Here is a 21853-nt window from a genome sequence, read left to right on the forward strand (position 1 = left end):
TCCAACGCGCCGAAATTTCCTAGACCTCACGCAAGCGGGCAACTCTAGCGCGCGCCAACAGGGTCGAAAGCAGCCGCTCATTTCAAGCAAGCGCGGAGCCACTTGAGGTTGGCGGTGGCGCTAGATTGGAGATAGGTTAGGGGAGTGCCGTATATTTGATTGAACAAGAGGGGGAGGAAAGATGGGGGGATTGGGAAGAGGGGAAAAGGCGGAGAGAGAGAAGGGTATGGGAGGTAGGGAGAGCGTGCAAGAGTTACACGAGAGTGGTAGTAAGGATGACGATGAGGAGGAGAAGGAAAGGCAGAAAGGGAATGATACTGATGGAGAGAGTGATCATGACCGAAGGAGGAGGAGGAGGAGGAGGAGGAGGGGACGGGTAGGAGGTCTAGAGATGAGAAGGTGTAGGGGTTATGATGGGCGGGAGGCTATTGTTCTTGGGTGTTCATGGTGTTGTTGCTGAGGTTTCTTTGCGCCGAATGCCTGCCCCCCCCCTTTTTCCATTTCATTCTCGAGTGATATTGTTTCTTATTTCTCTAATAGGCAACCAGCCGTTTTCCCTTGTCGACATCTTCCAAGATTTCATGATTTATGAGGGCAAGGCGGAGGGATGAATGACTTTTACGGTAATGAGATAAATGAGACAGGAAGATAAAGAGGATGAAGGGACGTGCCGGCTGCTTTGAGAGAGCTCAGGAACTTACGGTCTTTGCGATTGGTGGGTTGAGTTGATGATGGGACACCATGACGGATTCTGTCACCAAATAATACAATGTTTGATGCCGGGGACGTTCAGCTGGATAGATAAATGCACTGATCATGATTCAGGAGTTCAAAAAGGCTGTCAGCTGTTTTTAACACTGGCATGCGCTCTGAATCAACAAGAAGACCACACTGTATTCTGAAAAGCTTCGTTGCGTTTTGGGCTACTGTAGTCCGGGCATGTTGCCAGTCTATTTCACCGACCTTGTTCAACCTGGAGTTAGCCCGTCATCCATGTAACAAAAGCCAACTATAACCACCTGGCCACCCTGGCCCGATATGCTTAAAAGGCGGAAGAAATCTCTCGATCGTGACAAATTTTGCCGCTTGTTCCCCATTAGTATGGACTCCCACAGCAAGAAGAGACAGGAACCAGATCAAGTGATAGTAGTATCAAGGAGTCCTTTCCCATTTTTATGATGCACTTCCTTGTGCAGACCGCATTAGGATCCATAACATCGCTGCTTCCTCCCTCGTTCCTCTAACCCCTTCCTCCCTCTCCTCCGCCTCTTCGTCCGTCTAGAAGACCCATTAACGTTTACGCAGCCTTCTTCGCGAACTCAACCCTAAGGATCAAATGCCTGAAACCGAAACCGTCCATCTTGGCGCAAGCCTTGACAGCGTCGCTGCGATCCGCGAAACTGATGAAGGCGAAGCCCTTGGCAAGACCCGTATCGCGATCCTTGGCAAGGAAGACACGAGTGACGCGACCGAACCGTTCGAACATATCGCGAAGCTCTTGTTCCTCGGCCATCTCGGAGACCTAAGGGTAGAAAACATGTTAGCACGAATCAGTCCCGTCATAATAACCCCTCTTTAGGAGCAGAACAGAACAGCTTTTGCAAGTCTGCCGCCTACTCCCTCTTTCCCTTTTCCTTCTGCTTCTTCTTCTTCCTCTTCTTCTTCTCCTCCTCCTCTTCCTCCTCCTCCTCGTCCTCCTTGGGGAAACCAGGGGCAAACGTACGTTGGTAACTCTGAGAGTGGCGAGATCGTCGCGCTCGCCGTACTTGCCGCCCATCCTCTCTCCAGCAGCCGCGGCCCCACCGGCACCACGCAGCGCAGGTGGCACGTACGAGCCCTTCTTGCCCGCGCCCGCCGCACCCTGGGAAGCGGCAGCAGCCTCGTCAGCAGCACTGGCGGCGACGTCGGCGGCAGCGCCGGCCTCGCCGATGGGGGCCATGGTGTCCTTGTAGGGACAGCGGGCGGTGAAATGCTCGCCGTTGCAAATACGGCACTTGACCTTCTTGTCCTTCAACTTGTCCTTCATGGCCTGGGCGTTGGGGTCCTTGCTCTCGTCCTTGGCGTCCTGGCGCCAGTTGAAGGAAGGCTTGAAGATGATGTTCTCGCCGACCGAGGTGGTGTCGGGGGCCGGGCCGGCGCCGTCCTTGACGCTGAGGCCGAACTTGGTCCACGACTTGCGCTCAGCGACGCGGGGGTTGACGACCTCACGGTGGGTGATGTAGCGGATGCGTCGTGTGGTCTTGACCTTCTGGCCGTTGTCGTTCAGGCGGTACTCGATGATGGTCGTGCTGCCATCCTTGTTGGTGATCTTCTGAGGGGGCGGGAGTTCGGTGGAGGTCTCCTCGAGCTCGTCATCGTCGGCCCAGTCATGCCTGAATGGTCGCGAACTATGTTAGACTCTTACTCTCCGAGAAATCAAATGCATACGTGTTGGGTTGTGAAGCACGCCGGAAAAATGGCAATCGGGGGCGTGGATGCGGACGGGCGATTGCTGTCGAGGCAAGCGGAGGAGTACTGACTTCTGTTGAACGGCAGCCATCTTGACAGTATGTGGTTGATTTGATTCCGCAGGTTCAGCTCGTCTGGTGATGGGTGCGGTGGATGACAGAAATGGCCGTGGGTTGTCGTCGCGATGGGTTGACGTTGCGCTGGTTTGGCGGCGATTTTTGGTGGGGCTCAAGTTTGAAAAGCCAGGGCAGTTTTCCCCCCCATTTTTTGGAGGTAGGGAATTTTTGGATATTTGAGTGTGGGGCAAAAATTGTCTTGCTGACTCGGCTTTCACTCAGGAAATCAGCCCTGTTTGGCAGCTAAGGGTGCTCAATTCTACGTACAATATCAAGGCAGCAGATTCACACATGACAGCCAATACGGCTCCCTACAGACGAAGCTTCGTTCTTTGACAAAGCAGGACTGGTCGCATCCAGACGTAGACGTTGAGGTGTTTTGCCCCTTCTTTCATTATCCGCTTTGGGTTGCTTCCACTTCGCATCCAATAGTGGGGGCATCATAGGCGTCACAACCCTAACCCGAACGTTGCTCCTCCAGGCCTCCAGGGGCAGGGCGCGGCGCCGCAACATGGAGCTAGCTCAACTCTCTTGACACCAGGACATGTGTGTAGGTACCTTTGTTTGCAAGTTGATGGTTGGCACCGAGTTTGAGAGTTTGAACTCGATTCGGATTTCTCCAAGCATCCATATCTGATCGCACTAAACTCACTACTATCTAAGTTGGCCACGGAGCCTGCCGGGCACCAGCTTTCTTCTGACTCTGTGACCCCCCTCCTCCGATTGAGAATCGAAAACCACCCCGCCCTTCATGCCCACCACACTCACCTCCTCAATTAATTACCTACATACGCAGTAGGTACCCCAACATTACATAATACAAGGTATATGGCAAAAAGACAAATCCCGCACCAAATCGACCTGACAAAGGAGATCGTTCACACGTTACGTTCCGGACGTCGCCGGTGGTATAAATGTACCCTCATCACCTGGGTATCCAGTGTCTTGCTTCCTGCACCCTTATTCCATCCATCTAACCGGTATCTTGCTTTTCGACTGAACCCGACCTTGACAAAAGAGAGACAAAGGAAATGGATGATGACGGAATCAATCAGCGGTTCGATGACGGTTTATCTCTATCAGTTGAATCCCCAGGCGCCCTTTGCTCTGCAAGTATTTGTCGCTGAAAGATACTCGGAAGCTTCAGTGGTCGTGTTGCCTAGACGTCCAGAAATGGCGATGCGTTGAATGATGGTATGGCGCCAGATACGAGTAAATGCAAATCACAGCTCAAGGTGAATATGCTGAGTGACAGACTTGAAGTGACGATTTTCTCGGGATTGGAGGAAGGGCACGATTCGGCGGGGGAGCAGGCGGGGGGCCTTCCGCCAGCTGTGTCTTATTCCGTCGCGAACCCAAGCCGTTGGCAACCGACATCGACCTAAAATGTGGCGCTGGTCTCGAACCCTGCTTCGAAAGTGAAGTTGAAGATATCTGGGGAAGGTCGCCGAGATCGTCACCGAGGTCACTCAGATCAAGGAAACTGCGATCAGGTTCGCTTGACCTTTCTGACAGCTGAGACTGCAAACTGAATCTTCTATCGGCGCGCTTCGATGGGCTACCTGGGTAATCGCCGATGGATGGAGTGGATCTGAGCATGTCTTGGAAAGCCATTGATGACGGAGGAGCACAGCCTGACCTCTTTTCAGGGCTACCATGTGTGACAGGTTGCGTGGGAGAGAGATTCTCCCAGTCCTCGCCGCTATCACAACGTTGCTTGGTTGCGTCCGGCAATCCCCAAGACGAGAAAAGGGACTGCGGTTCCGGTGCTGTTTCATCGGCTACTTCGATTGAAACACCATTCTTCTCAAGCGACGGCGATTCAGGCGACGGTTGATCCACCACAAAAGAGAGCGGGCGTGAGTTGAGGCATAGAGCCGAGGGCGGGGGTCTCCGTGAACCCCCGCGCATCTGACAAGGTAGCGGAGGGGGTGGAGAAGATGGTTCACCTTCCTCTTCCGGGAGGGATTTCGTTGACCTAGCGAGCGAATAACGCTGACTGGATCGTTTGCTAGAGCTCGAAGGGCTGCTGGGATCGAAATTCCACGTACTCAAACTCGAGAGAGGATGAGAGGCGGCGAGACGCATTTCGAGGAGATGATTGGACGTCTGCAGAGACTGTCTTCTGTCACTGATCGCTGCTGCATTCGGTCTTGGTCGCGGTCGGGGTTGGTCATCAAGGGCGGTGAGCTCTGGGATGGAGTCCTGAAGGCTTGCAAAAGAATCGTGAATAGGCGAACATGCTGGTGATGACCCAGCTGACGTCAGGGCTGTACGCTGACCGGACGACAGATATGAAAACCGCTGAGTACTATCTCTAAGCCCGTCGAGCTGTCTGCCATCATGGGAGATTACGCTAGCGGTGGACGCAGCCTCGTCAAAGGACTGACCTCGTTCAGTGAAGTCCATATTGATATCCAGATTGGAGGTGCTTTGGCGTCCATCCCACGCATCACCAGACATGGCCCCGACGTAATCATCAACTACCAAAGTTCTTTGGCTCGTCTGGCTTCGAAGCTCTGACGCCTCATTGTCGAAATGTGTGTTTCCTGTCTCCGAGACCTTCTTCTTTCCTCCGAGGCCTTCGATTTCGCGTCTAAGCGTGGCCAACCAACTCTCCATATCGGCCGCGTTCTCGAATACCATCAAAAGGTTGGAGGCCTGCCTTTTGTCACCTCGAAAAGGCAGTCGGGCAAGCAATGAGCTGGCGTGAGATGCTGGGGCGGCAAAGTCCGAATCGGCTGTGGCGGTTATCTGCAATACCCAGTGACGGCCTGGAATAACATCGCTCACAAAGGCAGCTGAGTCCTTTCCGAGCGGCAAGATCTTCTCCGGCAGACGGTCCAAGGGCCCATCCCCAGTGTACTGGAGCAAGTATCCCGAAATAAGCACGAAAAACTTGGTCGTCCAGTCTAACTTGAGGGCAACCGATCCAGAGGTATTGCGGCGGTGTTTCCTCTTCCCTCTCTCGGACCTGTCCGCTCCTGCTGTCGACGGAGCTGCCCCATCTGCGGCTGTTGTTGAGCTTGATCCGAAAGCGTCGCTAATCGAGAAGATGCCCTTGTGTTGATGCAGCCTGAGTATAGCCTCAGCTGAAGCGGTACAGGCAGGAAGACGGGCTTGCTTGATGGCCTGGGGATAAACTTGGCAAAGGGTTGGTGGATCCCAAGCAGCCAGGGATCCCCTTGATGCTCTAGGCGATGCGTGCCCACGCACTGCACTTGCTGATTTCTTGTGTTTCAAAGTTTGGGCCGGGAAGGTAGATGCGAGAGGAGACCCGGCCGCGGACCCGGGTAACGTCACGTCGGACCGCTGGGCTTGGCCATTATCGTGATGCAGTCCATAGGGCCAGTGGCTGACACTAGCAATGGAGGCGCGCAGACCTCCGGACCTCGTTGGCGTATCTCTGGGAGCGACAGTCGACATTCGTTCGGCTTCGGTAGCTGATCTGTTTCTGTGAAACAAGTTCCTCAACGCAAGCTTCGAGTCCCTCTTATTTAACCTGCCAGCCTCCTGTCGCGAGGGTGCCCCTTCGACTTCCTCCCCTTGGTCATGATGATGATAATGATGTGGCTCAGACATGGCTTCGGAGGGAGCCAACCCTGGCGGTGTCAAGTCCTGGATATGTGGTTCGGTATGCGGTGTCGATCAGGGCGGAAAAGTTCCTGGTTTTGGTACTCACCGCCACACAAGAGACGGTACTCTGGCGCTGCGGTGATGTGATGATGGTAGTTGGAAATGAAGAGAATGCGGGTTGCATGTACCCATGCAGGGCGATGGGAGTCGATGGTTGTTGAATTCTTTTCTCTGTTGCTTGGAGAAAAAAAAAAAAAAAAAACGAGTGCAAATTGCTGTGCGGTTGGGTGTGTAAATGGGAGAACCAAAAGGTCGGGTCGGAGAACGAATGACGGGGGACTGGGATCGGTCAGATTCAAAGAGGGTATGCAGCCGTGGTAGTAATAACAAACATGGAGATGTGCTGGATACGACAATGAGAACCTGGACGGGCAGTGGAAATCCGGGGCGTCAAATCCAGGCGCGAGAAGATTTCCCAATCCTAATAGCGGAAAGCCAAGACTAGAAATTAAGTGGGAAAAGTTTTGGTTTGTAAGTGTAGTTCGATGGGTGTCTATGGGCCGAAATGGGGCGGGACTTTTGTGTGAGGATGGATCGTCTTCCAGGGAGGAGCGATAGCCTCATGGAACAAAAGCAAAAGAAAAAGGAAAAAAAAAAAAAAAAAAAAAAAAAAGAGCAAGTACGCTCGGTACGGTACCAGTTAGCAGGCAAAGAGAACTGGGGACAGGCGTGTTCCCCGGCAATCATGCCCTTTGCAGCATTAGGGACTGTAGAAGCGAGAGTCAAGACTGGACAGGACGGACAAATTGACGGAAATTGTATTTGACAGGACTGGCTCAAACAGCCAAATTATACGTCAGGGAGATCGGAACGACCAGCTCGGCGTGTGAGGGCCTGAGGTGAATCCCAGTTCGGAACGTGGGCGCGTGAGATCAACGAGGATTCGCGCCTCAGACGGCCGTTCAGTATATTAATTGAAAGATTCCTCCTGGGACCACAGGGAAAACCACAGGGACCGACTGGTAGTGCTGCTATTCCAGGGCGTTTCGGGTATAAGCTAATTACCTCCAAGTACCTTAGGTTACCCTTTTTACACATGCAGACAGTCCAATGGCTTTTCCGCCTGGGATGTTGGATGGGTTCCAAATTCCACACTAATGGCCTGGGGGTCCATTCCCGCCATGTGCAACAATGCGAACGACACAGAACGACTCGACATTTCACTTCCGTCCCAGACATGCAGCCCGGGGATTGGCGCATTTGGTAGGCTGAAATGCGGGCCAGGGGTCCCGTCGTGATCGTGACCTCCATCTCGGGAGTTCTGCCCAGCCAACAGCTACCCTGGCCGGTCGAGTTCCTCAGACACACAGTGCTCTAGAGACAGACAATGAACGGTAGGTAGGCGCTCTCTTGTCTCTGTCTCTGTCTCTGTTTCTGTGTCTGTACAGCTCTGTCTTGTGAGCTGCTGTCCTCCCATTCTGGCTTGGGGCATTGGAAGCGTAGTTGTGTGTCTAATTTCAGCGCGCTAACAGGACGGGCCGTTGGGCGTTGAGATGACAGGATTGACAGGGCGCAAAGTGGAAGGACCGTTCGCAACTCATCCCGACCTACCTCAAGGACCATACATAGAGGTCAGTACGTACCTACATAACTTTGCGCACCCTTTGCCCCGGAACCAAAACATGATAGGTATAATATTGCATACTACGTACCTACACAACGTCAGGCAGCGTGAAGAATTTTCACAGCTGACATATTCTCATACTGCAGGCCAATCAAAGCCTCGGCTTGCAGAAGAGAAGCAACGAGGGAGTCGTAAACCATGACCACACGGTTCCATTGCCAAAACGTCTTCGGTTTTGGGAAATGGAAAGAGGAATAGCATTGTTCAAAGTGGAGCTGAAACCACTGATGGACAAGGGTAGGAGCGAGGAAGCCCCTGACACCCAGCGAGTGCAAGTGCGTGCAAAGGTGGCATTCAAGTGGATTCACGTTTTTTTGACAGCGTAAATCCACGGCACCCAATATGGATGTTACCGGCGTGCGCGCCTGCGATTATTCTGCCAGTTCTAGTGTACAAGTACATAGTACCTCTACATAACTTGCTGTTTCGCGCGGGGCCAGCTGAGGTCTCGCCCTACGGATCATCATGATATCGATCATCGTCCTCCAAGTTGCAAGTTGGACACCTGAAGTGAATCGAACCCATTCTGAATACCTTCTGGGCATGCTCAAAACACCACGTTGGGCATCAGATCTGGCCCCCTGGTGATGAAGATCTACTGCTCTGTACACGTACACTATACCCCACCCACTTGACATGTTTGATGTGTCAGTCGGTCGAAGAAGCAAAAAACGGCAGCTCGGCAACCGCCGAGTAACAGCCCCAGCCTGTTTTCTGGGCACGTCGTTCACCAGATTAAATTTCATTTCCTGCCCTCCCGCTGCCCCCATGTCCACCTCACGTTCTCATCTGCTCTCAACGTGTCCCCCCACTCTCCCATCTTCACCACCGTCATCGCACAAAGAAAACATGCTGCGTCTGATGGAAACACGAGTTTCGGGTAACCACGTCTTAGTGAGGTTAGGGCTTGCGACGGCACCTTTTCCATCTCTAAAAGTCTTCACCTCCAGCCCTGGCTCGAATAACGAAAACCTCAACGCAACCAATTTCACCACCACTACAGCCGCTCATTACGCAAGCAAACATTAATCTTCACCTTGACACAAGGCAGAATATCGGCTGAGGTGATCAGAAATTGACAATGCTGTTCGCCATGTTTGCAAAAAGCATGGAACAATACGCAAAATAGACACCAACTGAACTATCCGCTACATTGTTCGGATGAACAGCTGCTGCTGAAAGTGAAAAGGGGGCCGTTGGTGATGGCAGTCGCATCCAGACCAACCATCACCAACTCCAAACCACCGGTCCACCAACGCATCATCTTGCCAACACAAGCATCTTCCAAAATTTCCGATTATTGAACGCTGTACCACCAAACTGAGAAAACACAGTCATTCCACGTTTCTTTGGCGCATCATGGTTCGACCACCACCTTCCCCCGAGTTACACAGATGATGCCACGACCCTTCCAACATCTGCTGCACATCAGCTTTTGAGACATTCAAGTTTTCGTGCGCACGCAGTACGTCCGTAAAGGCGATGAAAATAGCAGTTCCCTCCCAAGCCAAGCAGGGGCCCTCTCCTCGTGGCAAGCCGACGGAGGCGTTCAGGGCGGGCAAATCATGTATAACGGCATGGCTTCTCCCCACTTGGTTGAAACTTCTCTGCTGCTTTCCATCGGATGGCTGCAGCTCTGGTCGGGTGGGAGCTTCGCAGGTAGAGAGATCCTTTAGTTGACCGGATGCCACTCTAAACACCCCGCGTAGAGGTAGTTTGTGAGTTTCCAAACTTCCAACACCATCAGTCAAAGAGTTCCATGAATGCTAGAATGTTCAAAATCGCCAACACTGACATTTCATCAATACACCACCAGCACCATCAACGGACAACACTGAGCATTTAATCACGTTAGGGATGCCACCCCTCTTCACATCTCGTAACTCGCTGTTCCTGCATTAGCGCGTTCTTCCCGTTTCCGGGTAACCCTCAGCACCTCCCGTCGATTCGATGACTCCGCTCTGTTCCGTCAAGATGACCTACCAGAATTTCGACTCGCCCAAGCCAGCTGCATGCAATGCAGAGAAGGGAGCATGACGGCCGAAATATATGTATCACCATAAATGAGGGGTTTGTCCTCCGATCCCCCCATCCCCCAGTACCCTATGTCATACACAATCTCTCCCGTCAGACTCCTCGGCGCCTCGAGGTGGGAAAGGCCATATTTGATGATTACCTGTCCCGTGTCATTGGGACGGTACGTTATGTACCTGACCGCCACGCTCGCAAGCCCTGAAGAAAACCATCACACACAATTTCGGAGACGAAGAGAGAGCGAGCGTGATCTGATTCCCACCTTATGACTACCTTACACAAGCACGAGCATTTATCCGCCCTCAGCACCACTTTCCACACATATTTATTTACGCCGTACTACTACAGATCCATACTAGTCAGGTTTGATGACTTTCACCCCCTTCCCAGCTCTAGCTCCAGCTCAGCTTCATCCGTTGGGGTCTCTTGGGCTCGTGGGCCCTTGGAACTTTCCGTCGGTACATATCTCCTAGCGTGGTGCTTGCGGCGATGATCAGCATCAGCTACACGTGTGCCGGCGGGAGTGGGCCACGTTCGGGTCCACAGGGCCACACAGGTAGCCACAGGTCACCACAGCCACGGCACAAGCAACGGGTGCACTTTGGACGAAATAGAGAAACTCACAAAAGGTTTGTTCTTTTGTACTCAACAGCGAAGGAACATGCATGGCCTTTCGCACGCATGAGTGAGGCAGGAAACCGTAGTCTCTGCTGCACTCTTCGACCTAGAACGTTGAAAGTGGAGGTTCCGGTGCAAAGCTCCGAAACCCATCCGATATGGCCTTGGCATTGATCGTCTTCATCGGAGGGATCGGGCGAGCCAAGGGTCCGGGGGATCGGCCGGGTGCATCAGAGTCGGGTGTTCACATCGGTTCACATTAAATTTGATGTCCGGATTGAAATATGTCCGAGAGTGATTCTGTTCGATCAAAGACAAAATGTTCAAAAAATAGGGCTTGGTAAGAACTACGTACGGAACATGCCAGTACGGGAAGGCTCTCCTGTGAGCCGGATATATCGACTGTGTGTGCCTAGATAAACCAGCGGCGTGGGGGCCGCCTGGCCAAGAAAGTGACATGAATTCCCCGGCGGCTCAACCGCCAGGCTATGTTCTTTCTTATGAAGTGAGGCGTCCCCAAAGGTACTCTTCAAGAAGAAGAGGATGACCGCGGCGATACTAAGATAGAGGACTAGAGGGAGCGGAAGACCAAAGCGGAAACAGAGTATTCGAAGCCAAAGTAGGAGACAGCTCTGCGTTTCGAAGGTCAATTCACACAAAGGTAGGCACAGCTAGAGGTATAGTTAGATGTATAGTTGGAGGCATAGCAACGGTAGCTCCAAGATCAATAAACCTCCCCTCATTCCTAATGGAGTGACAACTAAGCACGTTAGATAAAGAGTTATTCTGAGTTCTTGTTGTCATTGTTCGGAATAACCACGTTGAGTAAGGATTCGATGGTAGTTGCCAGCGCGTAAAGTTGATACATACTAAGCTTTAGGGTCTTAGCTTGAGCTTGGCTATCAATCTGTATAGCCCTACACCGCCGGTTGGCTACGGCGGTACTACACAGTCGATTTATCTGGTTCGCTGTTCTGCCTGATTTATGCAAGAAGGAGAACATCCCCGTTGAAAATTGAGTAATCAGGAAGCATGTAGTGTAGTGGACAAGCTCGCTCGCGGGGTATGTTACATACGCAGCCATGCATCCATGAGGTTGAATGTAGCTGAAAACTTCGTGAGATGTTTATGCTGAAGGATTCACGATAATATGATAATTGGGATGTCGAAAAAGTATATGTACTTTGAAAATAAGAGACCTCGGCGAATTGGAAGGAAAGCAAGACACATTGTCAGAAGAGCCCACGTAATCCAAGCGGCGAGATGATACTGTCGTGGATCCAATGAGGAGAGATGGACGCCTGGTTCGTCCTCACTTCCTCACCGTCACATAACACTGTTGAACTCACTTACCCAACTCCCCCAACTCACCCGTACAACAACCCCTCCACCTTCTCCGCAATAGCCAACGAGCTCGTCAACCCCGGACTCTCAATATTCAACAAGTTCACCCACCCCTCATACCCCTCTTCCCTCCTAATCACAAAGTCTACAAATCCCTTCCCCTGCGCCACCGCCCCCGCCTTCCCCAGCTTCGGCCTGATGCCAGCATAATCTGGCTGCAACTGGGTATCATCCAAGTCCGGCAGGTACTTCTTAACTGCTTCGATCGCCTCCGGCAACCTCGCCGAGTTTACAGCCAAATCGTCGGGGGAATCGACCCATTCCACATCCGGGCCGAACTTGATCCTGCCCGCCAGGTCGAGGGTGAGGTGCGTGCCCAGCCCGCCCGCGCCGGGTTCGGGAGCGGGGTAGATGAGGGTTGAGACTTTGGGAGAGGAGGGGGGTAGGAGAAGTAGTTTCCTTTTGCGTAGAACATTTGCTTGTGTTGTGAGGGCGGGACAATCATGTTGTGGATGTCGACGGCGCCGAGGCCGGCGGAGTTGATGATCGTTGAGGTGGTAATGGTGGATGATTCGCCGGTGGTGGTGTCGCGGACTGTGAGTTCCCAGCCCTCCTTTCCGTTGGCATTGGCATCGCCAAGGGGCCGAATGGCCGTGACGGCGCTGGCGAGCGCCACCGTCCCGCCTGCTTCTTCGAAGCGGCCCTGGAGACAGACCATCAGCGAGTGGGAATCCACAATGCCCGTCGTCGGAGACTCCAAGATCCCAGCTTCGGCGCGCACCGCCGGCTCACGACGTTGCGCTTCCTCACGCGACACCCAGCGCACAGGCACGTTGATTTCGTTGACGCAGAAGTCATGGATGCGCTGCAGCGCCTCGCGTTGGGCCTGATTCTGCGCGACGATCCATTTGCCCACGCGCTTGTGGGGGACCGCGTGCTTCTCACAGAGCTCGTACAGCAGATTCTTTCCCCGGATGCAAAGCTCCGTCTTGAGAGTGCCTGCGCCGTAGTAGATACCGGCGTGGATGACTTCGCTATTGCGCGAGGAGGTCTCGGTGCCGACGGCGGAGTGACGCTCCAAGAGGAGGGTGGAAGGGGAGGAAGAGCGCCGGGCTAGTTGCTGCGCGATGGCGAGGCCGACTACGCCGCCGCCTATCACGGCGTGGGTGAAGTCGGCGTGCGAGGCGGAGGTGTGGGAAAAAGGACGGAGCCTGCCATGGTGATGACCAGTCCGTATTATTGGGAGAACCGATGTCGTAACTGCATTCCGTATTGTCGCTGCTGTGAGTCGACCTTTTGGTGTAAGGATGAGTGTCATGGTGAAAGTTTTGCCGATAGCTGTTACTACGTATTGTAGGCTTGTTGCAGCGCGTCACGGGCCCTTTGCGGAGACAAGTTGCGGCCGGTCGTGCGCATGATCCCGTCCTCCGAAGTCGGGTTGCCGCGGCGCCATCGGAGGTCGGGTCTGTCCGGGCAAGTTCAACAGTGTGGGGAATCCGGGATGCGGCGTTACGGCCTTTCCCGCATCTACACCCGTCCACCCATGCCGCTCAATGCAGTTTTGTCATCTGGCATATTCCAGTATCAGACCATGACCTCACTTGGCATGGCTGCAACTTCACATCAAGTCAGAATCCTCGACTTTACATGCTAAAAGTTTTGTTATGTTTTTCTATCAGCTTCCAACGTCAGCTTGCTTCCGCATTTTCTCGCCAACGTCGATGCTTTGACCGATCTAACGCTGGTTTGTTTGTTAGTCTGGTACCTCAAACAGCTGTATTTGGAACCGCCTGGACAAGGTGACCAATTAACAAAATTTCCAGGGGTGCACTGTGGAAAAGAAGAATTTCGGGGTTCCGACGTTGCTCAAGCATTGTTCAGGTGGAAAGAGAACCCAACCAAGTTCCACCTCGGTGACGATTGTGGTTGCCTGTTATGGATACATGGCTCGACCGTCGGTTTCTCTCCAAGCACATGATCTCGATACCAGTCATGTCATCTCGTGATACCCTGTTGCCCTTGTCTCAAACAGCCAGCGCATGCTGGGACCCTGATGGGATATCCCGTTCGCCCTTCTGTTTCAGTGTCTGGTTAGAAAATCTTTGTATGTTAGGGTATGCTGGACATGTTTTCAACATAGGAATTCGAACCGGTTCCGCGGAGACCAGTTTAGTTATATCAAGTACCTAAGTATCGAGCGACCTTGAACCGACGTCACTCTACAAATGGCCGAGCATAACCGCCTTTTGTTAAGGGTTGATGCTGGGTAGAACTGCGGGTTTCGCCAAGTAGCGCGGCTGTATTAGACGCCTCCGATGTCTCGAGAAGGCCACGAACTTGACCTTGACCTCAGCAAAGAGTCCGGTCCATTGCTTCATTTTGCATGAATCCCAACAAATTCGACTCCCAGATCCTGAATGGGGATCCTGACCTGAGAGGGGTCCTGTGGCCTGTGTAACAAAAGTTACAGGTGGTCACAACTGCTATCCCGCGCCCAGCCGCGATGCATGCTGGGATGGCATGGAAGACGAGCAGCTCCTTGCAGCGAACCTTCGACAACGCCAAGCATGTATTGCATCGAAACCGCTGGAGCATAGGTCGTACGTACATAGTACAGTACCTTCCACACATGAACGGCTTTGAGATTGTTCCATCATGGGCCGTTCTGAACTTTTTTTTTAAAAAGGAACCTTCAGTTGAGTGCAATTGAGATTCTAGCCCATCTTCTTATCACATCCACCAAAGGTAACCATTGTCCTTTATCCTCCACTTCAACATTTCGCAACGTCTCGTATTACCTAGAGATCTCCCCATTGGTTCTCGATCTTCCGTCTCGTCTGTGTCTCGTGTTTGTGACGTGCAACAACTGGCCACCTCTTGTTGCGGTCGCCATCTGCCACCTCCACGGTCGAGACCTGCTCTTGAACTCCGTTAACGGCATCTTACAACTTATTCACCGGCCAATCTGTTTGATCCGAACACCGCATCGATTGCTCAGAGAGTGCCCTTACGCTTGCACCTGGCCGCCTCCGTTTGCCGACGCGACCCGGTCGTACCTATATACGACATTTAATAGCTTAGCCTAGCTATTTACCAGTCGAGCTCCGGAGCGAATATGGGCTTGAATCCAGACGCTTCTCTTTCTCCCTCTTCATCAACACCAAACCTCGAGATACCTAAAAGTATCGGCATGTCGTCGTCCATTCGCACCCATTCCTCTCTGGGCCAGACCAGAGAGACATCCCCCTCGCCGTCCCCAAGGTCGGGCTCTGTTTCCCTCCAGGCCGCAGCTACTCTCAACGCTGGTCTTCAGCGCAAGGATTCACTACGAAGTTCGTCACTCCACGCCCAACTATTGACCTCAAAATCACCCTGCTGACACTTGCTACCTATCTAGGCTCTTCCATCAGCCCTCTCCCTGCATCCCAGGCCCCCAAGGTTCCCAGCGCCGGTCGTCGCCAATCACAAGTCCTCATGAACCTCCAGATGAACGACCCATCGATACCCGCTCCTGGGGAAATGATCTCGGACAGCTCCAAGCCTTCATCCGTCAGTTCCCCCCAGCCTATCCCCGGCCGCCCGCAACAGCACAGCCGGGCTCCTAGCCTCGGAGAGCTTCACCAGGAGCTAGAGAACGAGCAGGAGTACCAGGTGAACCGCCTGCTCAGCGAAATTCGAAGGCTACAGTCACAGCTTCAGCGCCAGCAGTCCTCATCCGGAGCCATCAGCGATGACAACTCCGGGCGGGACACACCCAATCGCAGCTCAACACCACAGATGGGGGGAATTTCCGGAACATCCATCCCCAAATCACCGGGCTTCCTTCCCCACCCCCGCGGCTCCTTCGACTTCCCCCGCAGCAGCAACGACCTCAATAAGGCTCGGTCCAGAACGCCGAGCAGAGGCGCTTCGCCTAGGGTGCGCGCCACGTCCATTAGTGCAGACAGTATGGACCAGTGGCCCCTTGGCGGAAAGGATGAGAGTGCCTTTTATCAGGCAGAGACGCAGATGCTTATCAGGGAAAACCAAATGTTGAGGCATCGCATTCGTGAATTGGGTATGTTCTGCGCTAGCACCGCTATTACAACTTTGTGATTGGAAGGATCATTCTTGCTAATTCCCCGTGCAGAACGTCAACTAGTCGAGTCATCAGGGAAAGACGTTGCCAACACTCACGAACCTACTCACGCGTCAGGTCTTCATCGGTCGACGTCTATTTCAGACGTAGAACGTCCCAAGATGACTGCCCCTGCCCAGCAGCACCAGGAGGAAGCCATTGTTGAGTGATGGAACACAAGAACTCAGAGTGAGCTCTGGCTTGCTCGAGTGAGATATAAAGTTCCACATTCACGGGTATGCTTCAAAGGAAGGAACGATACTTTTATGATAACGGCGTTTCCGAGATTATGTCGGGCCTCGGGTTTCAAGCTGGCACCACGGACAGTCGTAAGGTATTTCTGAACCCTGTTTATCAGGGCCCCGTCTCCTACTCCAGAAAAGTAACCTACGGAGTACCCGCGACAGATAGGGAGACAAGCCAGTTTGTTGTTTTCGGGGACAGGACAGGACAGGACAGGTTGGTGGCTTACAGGCGTTATTGGCGGATAATACCTCCCTCTATTGCAGTTCGGGATTTATTGGTGGAAAGCTGAAGTAAATGAAATGGAATGCAAAGATTGAAGTAGGAACGGGAGATACATACATAGCATTTTTATATGTTGGGACATCGCAAACCCGTAATGTTATTCGTATTATCACTATTGTTTTGCTACACGTGCACTTGAAGTTATGGGTAATCATCGAAGCTGGGGCCAGTTCATATCACCTTGTCGATGAAAATTTTGGGCATTTGAACTCGATAGCTGTCGGTGTTCAAGAATGCGCTTGTTCTCTACGGTTTTCTTGTAACACTTGGAATAACTCAACTTAGTACTCAACCAACTCGACTTGGCTCAATCCAACTTATCTCAATTCGAGACCCCCAAGGCGAGGTGCAACTTGATTCGGGAGACTTGGTGAATTGGGCGCCTTTTTGAGTATAGAAGATGTTACGTAAGGCTCTTTGTACGAAAACCACATTAGAACAAATACAGTCTAAGGGGACTTTGAATAACATCAAGTTCAACAAATTGATAGATGATAATAGGAACTGAACTGGCTCGTTAGGGAAGTTGGTCACGTTCATGTCACAATAAGTATAGATGAAGTTTGACTGTGACTGTAAGCATTCAATTACTTGTTTAGGAGTTAAGAACTATTTTAGATAACACCATACATATCAATCTCTCCCCAACTCGGTAACCTTTTGTTGAACTGCTGCTTCCAGGTTATCTGTTGCCCAAACAATTTTGTAGCCGCCCTCCATCAACCAAGCCCAGCCTCAAACATCCTCATTATTACCTTTTCAAGGTTTCTTTGTACGTGTGCGCCGTCTTGATAGTCCATCATCATTTTAGCCAAGAGCAAATTGAAGAGACCCTCTTCCACTGCGCCCACGGTCCCACGTCCCATGTTCGTTCGTTATTATTGAAAGGTAGTATGTCCATATTCACCCTCAAGGGGGGGTCAAGGTGAAATAAGTTGTGCCGAAAACGCCTTATTCCCTTCCCATCAAGTTCACCAAGCAAGCCGCAAACAACGCCCGAAAGAAGAAGAAGGGGAAAAACAAACAAAAGTCAGGACCATCCCAGAGCGTCAAACCTAGCGGTAGTCCGTACTAGGAAATAAACTCCTCTGCAGAAGATTCACATGGAACTCGTAAATCCCATCTTCGGCGCCGACGAACCTGTTTAAAAAAAACCAAATTACATATTAGCAATCGACAAGTGACAACCACAAAAAGGGGATAAAACTTACAAAACCCTCCCGTCCTCACTCCAACACAACCCCGCCGTATCATGCGGATCGGGCTCCCGTCTACTCATATATAGCGCGCCAAACGCCCGTCTAGTCGGATGATCATCCCACTCGCGCAGCGAGGCATGGGCGCCCCGCAATCTGCGGGTGGAGTCGAGATCGGGCAGTGTCCTGCTGAAGCTGTCAAAGGGGAGCGTGTCTTCGAGGTGAAGGGTGTAGTAGAGCTGTTGCAGAGTGGCTGCAGCATTGACACTAGTGTTTGATGTGGTATTTCCGCTGGTGGGAGACAATAAGCTTGGGTTCGCTATGATGCGCGAGGAGAGGTTGAGAGCTCGCCTCTCTGCTGCTGCTTCTGAAGCAGTCTGGGCTGGGTTACTGCTGGTACCGCTACCGCTGCCAGCGGGTCGGGTAGGTGGGTGCGTCGTTCGGTCTCCTCCTCTGTCTAACCTAGTAATGGCGGTGATGACGCGAAGATGGTCCGCGGCGGTAGCTTCGTCCGTTGCTTCCCGTAATGCGGCTATGCTTGCTCGCAAGTTTCGTCCATCACGACCGCTGCTACCACTACCAGCTGCACCTCCGCCGGTGCTGGCGGAAGCTCGTAGCGATGTAGCTGCGCGAGGCGGGATCCCGGTGAGTAAGTCTGCGTACTCGCGGTAGGTAGATAAGTCCCTGGTATCGCGAGCGGTTCTCAATCCACTGCCGCGCTCGCGGGATTGCTCGCTACTCCCAGGCGACCGCTGTGTGTCTCCTCCTGCTCCTGCTCCACCTAAGCGGGATGACGGATCATCACGCCAGATCGAAGTATTAGTTCTTCTTTCGGTCGTGGTTGGTCCTCCGCCCGAGGTAGCGGCTTCTCGTTGTCTTCGTTCCGCCCGAATCGCGTCAAGGACCTCCAGTTCACGAGGAGTAAACGAAGATGACTCTAGCGGATCCCAATGCTCTCTATTTGAGCGTTCCCGTCGAGCTTCCAGGGCTGCAAGAAGATCGATACCCCGCAAACGAGATGGTGGTGAGGCGGATGCTGATGCCTCATTGTCATCGGTGCGGGCGGCTGCGAGGAGAAGGAGGCCAGGGTCGATAGCGCTCCTATCGGATATGGTGATGTGGTCGTAATCGTCTCGTTTGTCTAGGTCCAGGATTTGGCGCGATAGAAAACCGGTTCGGAGGTCGGCAACACCGACATGGCCGCGATCTTCAGTCCATGCTAGGAGGTCCGTGGACCCGGGAGCAAAAGCCATGTCACGGATGGCGCCTAGCTCAGCATTTGGCCTTGACGAGCCGAAGGTTGCCACGAGGGGATCTAATCCAGGGATGGAGAAGGCCGCAACATCGAAAACAGAGATAATTCCATACTGAGTTCCGACAGCAAGATAACTCCCCGTAGTGGAAAAGCATGCCGCAAAACTCCCCCTATTGCGGTGTTAGAAGAATGCGCAAACAAGAGAAAATGCGTAGAGAAGACGATGCACATACCTGTTTTCCGACCGATCATCTTTGCTTTGACTTTTCAAAGGAACTTTACGCAGCGGAACCCATCGATGTGTTCGATGGGACAAACGGTACGTATTCATCCACGGCTCATCCTTCTCAACCCTCTCGTGCACGTAGAGATAGGGATCGTCACTGATGGCGATAAGGAGCCGGCCGTCGGGCGAGATGACAGCACGGTTGACACAGTCCGGGTATGTGATCTCGTCCAAGGCCTCCTCTTCCCATAAGCTTACACACGAAACGGAATTGTCGTTGTTTGAAAGAACGGCAACTGGTTCGTTGTATGCGCCTGCCGCGGCTGGTACCAAAGTCGGTGGAAACCACAAAGTGATGCAGTTCACCCGCTGTTTGCCAAACTTTTTGCTTGTGACCGATAGGTTCTTGTTGTCGTTGTTGGTATTGCCTCGCGCAGCAGTTATGATTTGGGCCCGGGCCAACGCTCGCGCGACCTCTACCGAGTCTTCGTCGTCCAAGTCACGGCTGAGTTCGTCCAGTAACTCCTGACCAGGGACCTGATCGTCCGAATCCGTATTGAGCTGCGCATTGGCATCGTTCTGAGGGGTCCTTTCGCGGACATGTATCGCCGTGAACTCGCCGGTCTCGCCGCCACAGCAGATCCACCCATGCCGCGCGACAAGACACCTAGGCTGAAAAGGAAGGCGCTTGATGGTTTCGATCTCTTGGGTTGTGATGTTGAGTCTCTGGACCTCGGTGCTGTCCCTTCCTCCGGGAAAATAAATCACGTTGTTGTCCTCGACGCCTACCATAGAACGCAACTGCCAGTGACTGCAAAACAAATTAGGGGTTAGCGACCAAATGCCACGTAGGTGTGTCGCAATGGGTATGATCCAAGGACGTACCTAGGATGGACACTGGTGCCATAGCGGCGTCGAGGCTTGGGGAGGATCAAGTGGTCGGTTGCATGATAACTAGACGCAAGATTTCTGTCAGCATTGAAGGAATGTGATTTCAATTTTCGGGGTGGTAGTTGGGGTGGAGGGGGGGCACCGGGTGCAACTCGCGGAATAGACTTGGGACTCGGGCATCAGCTTACACGTCGTCCTTGACCGTCATTGTGGGAAAGTCTTGGCGGGTTTATTTTGACCGGGCAGTTCCAAATCAGTTTGCGATGACCATGCACAATTCCGCGCTGTTGATGGCTAGGTATCGTCGAGGGAAGTCGATGCCGTCAAAGAAGGAGGAACCAACTAGAAGAAGGATCGCGTGGAACGTCGAATGCTGAATGTCGTCGGATTGCGAAATGCCGGGCTATCTTGGTTGGGATTGGGGACAAAGGTTGATGCGGGTGAATTGAATTACAATGTAGGATAGTTGAAAGCTGGTGAGTTTTAGAATAAGAAAGTTCAATGAAAGTGATGTTAGTTGTCGAGGAAACAATAGGAGAGGCCCGTCCGACCAGTTCGTCATTGCTTTCTGAGTGTTGTCGCAAACCCGCGTTAAACGTCAAGTCCCTTTTCCCATTACATTAAGTCGTAATATCCTAAGCTCGCCACCCACTTGGACGCACCACTTTGACCCACGGAATGACAACACAATGCAGTGCTTGCGAAGTCGTTCTGCCGCGCAGCTAAAGAAAGTCCCAAATTAAAATTTCCTGGGAAAAGATCTTGGAATGTTGACAACAATAAGAGGTTATTTCAGGTACACAGTTAACCTACCTCCAAGCTTGAGACTGTCAAAGGTACCTCAACCTTCCAAAACCGGGGTCCTCCACTCCACTTCACAAGGCAGGTACCTCCGTCGTGGCACATCATCAGACACATACGAGTCTGAGGTTTGGCTGATCGATACATGTACTTACCTCTAGTTACGCGCAACAACGGAGGTGATTTGGCGCACAGTCAGTTGTAGTCTAGTCTCCGTAACAGATAGACAAGATCAATGACATGGCATCGCATCTCCAACACTCGTGGGTGTTTCTGGAGCAAAGCATGGAGATATATACCTATAGTGTATAGTAGCGCGCAATACCCGGCGTGACCGTAGTAACAGGCCGCTTTAAGCAGCGCATCCACTCTCCCCCGATGCCGTCACAGGCCATCCATAGGTAGCTTGTTACGCACGCATACCCGCCCGAGCCCGCCTCTCCCCTCCTCCTCCCTTCACCCATTCGGGCCATTCTCATTATCAAACCTCGGCCGGCCAGCATCCAGGCTGAGCCGGACCGACCCCAGGCTGCCCGAGCAGGGATCAGTTGCTCTCTGGAAAACAAGAGAAAGGGGTCCATGGACGGCAAAGTGGAGTCACGTGCTGTCGCAAAATCCAAGATGGGAATGGGCTTTCCGGATGTTTTGGATCTCGCCTTGAAGACGGCGAGGTTGACGGCAGCTCGGAGTTCTCGGTGGACGGAGGAAACGGGTCGAAGGAGGAAGACTTCAATCCGCCCCCAGGGCAGGCTCCCCGCCTTCGCCCGCCATTGCGACAATTGACGGAGTGGCCCGTGCGGAGCTTGCTCGGCGCCCCACTTATCGTGCATGCGGCTGCTCTCAGTGGGTGGGCAGTGGCCCCCCCGCGGTGCCAACTGGAGCTGAGGTCCCGCTGGAGTCGCTGTCGATCCAGTCACTGGGCCGTGTGAGTGCTGAGAGCAGAGCCGAGCAAAATTTCCAACGCCTTCGATGACCAGGTTGTTGAATTTTTTCCCTCGCAGTACAAAAGAGCTTGACCA

The 21853-nt window shown here is 52.7% G+C and overlaps 5 protein-coding genes across 5 annotated transcripts; 1 reads left to right on the forward strand and 4 right to left on the reverse strand.

Annotated features, from left to right (window-relative positions):
• Positions 1-1099: 1099 nt before the first annotated feature.
• Positions 1100-2855, reverse strand: B0T23DRAFT_224788 (translation initiation factor 3, RNA-binding subunit). The gene is made up of 4 exons (XM_062833792.1): positions 2832-2855; positions 2520-2766; positions 1724-2372; positions 1100-1522 (listed from the first exon to the last, which is right to left on the reverse strand). Exons 2-4 carry the CDS (start codon positions 2537-2539, stop codon positions 1298-1300), a joined length of 894 nt encoding a protein of 297 aa, XP_062690338.1. The 5' UTR covers positions 2540-2766; positions 2832-2855; the 3' UTR covers positions 1100-1297.
• Positions 2856-3794: 939 nt separating this feature from the next.
• Positions 3795-6146, reverse strand: B0T23DRAFT_407378 (uncharacterized protein; the record flags this gene model as incomplete). Its single annotated transcript, XM_062839182.1, has 1 exon — positions 3795-6146. The coding sequence occupies one exon, from the start codon at positions 6144-6146 to the stop codon at positions 3795-3797; it is 2352 nt and encodes a 783-aa protein (XP_062690339.1).
• A 5281-nt stretch (positions 6147-11427) lies between these two features.
• Positions 11428-14190, reverse strand: B0T23DRAFT_415079 (DAO-domain-containing protein). Its single transcript, XM_062839580.1, has 5 exons — positions 14007-14190; positions 13830-13895; positions 13114-13347; positions 12246-13031; positions 11428-12165 (listed from the first exon to the last, which is right to left on the reverse strand). The coding sequence occupies exons 2-5, from the start codon at positions 13859-13861 to the stop codon at positions 11844-11846; spliced, it is 1374 nt and encodes a 457-aa protein (XP_062690340.1). The 5' UTR covers positions 13862-13895; positions 14007-14190; the 3' UTR covers positions 11428-11843.
• A 543-nt stretch (positions 14191-14733) lies between these two features.
• Positions 14734-16272, forward strand: B0T23DRAFT_224890 (uncharacterized protein). Its single transcript, XM_062833793.1, has 3 exons — positions 14734-15152; positions 15218-15877; positions 15950-16272. The coding sequence occupies exons 1-3, from the start codon at positions 14936-14938 to the stop codon at positions 16105-16107; spliced, it is 1035 nt and encodes a 344-aa protein (XP_062690341.1). The 5' UTR covers positions 14734-14935; the 3' UTR covers positions 16108-16272.
• A 761-nt stretch (positions 16273-17033) lies between these two features.
• Positions 17034-20050, reverse strand: B0T23DRAFT_387567 (uncharacterized protein). Its single transcript, XM_062837690.1, has 3 exons — positions 19150-20050; positions 17677-19086; positions 17034-17605 (listed from the first exon to the last, which is right to left on the reverse strand). The coding sequence occupies exons 1-3, from the start codon at positions 19932-19934 to the stop codon at positions 17521-17523; spliced, it is 2280 nt and encodes a 759-aa protein (XP_062690342.1). The 5' UTR covers positions 19935-20050; the 3' UTR covers positions 17034-17520.
• Positions 20051-21853: the final 1803 nt, after the last annotated feature.

The sequence above is a fragment of the Neurospora hispaniola genome (assembly GCF_033458365.1).
Source record: "Neurospora hispaniola strain FGSC 10403 chromosome Unknown B0T23scaffold_7, whole genome shotgun sequence".
NCBI lineage: Eukaryota > Fungi > Ascomycota > Sordariomycetes > Sordariales > Sordariaceae > Neurospora > Neurospora hispaniola.

Bases quoted from the DNA above. Each gene is read 5' to 3' on its own strand.
- B0T23DRAFT_224890 (XM_062833793.1), top strand. From the start codon at position 14,936: ATGGGCTTGAATCCAGACGCTTCTCTTTCTCCCTCTTCATCAACACCA. The intron at 15,153-15,217 runs GTTCGTCACTCC...CTACCTATCTAG, and splicing joins GCGCAAGGATTCACTACGAA to GCTCTTCCATCAGCCCTCTC. The intron at 15,878-15,949 runs GTATGTTCTGCG...TTCCCCGTGCAG, and splicing joins GCATCGCATTCGTGAATTGG to AACGTCAACTAGTCGAGTCA.
- B0T23DRAFT_224788 (XM_062833792.1), bottom strand. From the start codon at position 2,539: ATGGCTGCCGTTCAACAGAA. The intron at 2,373-2,519 runs GTCAGTACTCCT...GCGACCATTCAG, and splicing joins ATGGCTGCCGTTCAACAGAA to GCATGACTGGGCCGACGATG. The intron at 1,523-1,723 runs GTACGTTTGCCC...TTCTACCCTTAG, and splicing joins CCACTCTCAGAGTTACCAAC to GTCTCCGAGATGGCCGAGGA.
- B0T23DRAFT_415079 (XM_062839580.1), bottom strand. From the start codon at position 13,861: ATGCGCTGGCTGTTTGAGACAAGGGCAACAGG. The intron at 13,032-13,113 runs GTCGACTCACAG...TCACCATGGCAG, and splicing joins ACTCATCCTTACACCAAAAG to GCTCCGTCCTTTTTCCCACA. The intron at 12,166-12,245 runs GTCTCAACCCTC...CCTGGCGGGCAG, and splicing joins TACCCCCCTCCTCTCCCAAA to GATCAAGTTCGGCCCGGATG.
- B0T23DRAFT_387567 (XM_062837690.1), bottom strand. From the start codon at position 19,934: ATGGTAGGCGTCGAGGACAACAACGTGATTTATTTTCCCGGAGGAAGG. The intron at 19,087-19,149 runs GTATGTGCATCG...ACACCGCAATAG, and splicing joins GATGATCGGTCGGAAAACAG to GGGGAGTTTTGCGGCATGCT. The intron at 17,606-17,676 runs GTAAGTTTTATC...TTTTTTAAACAG, and splicing joins AGTGAGGACGGGAGGGTTTT to GTTCGTCGGCGCCGAAGATG.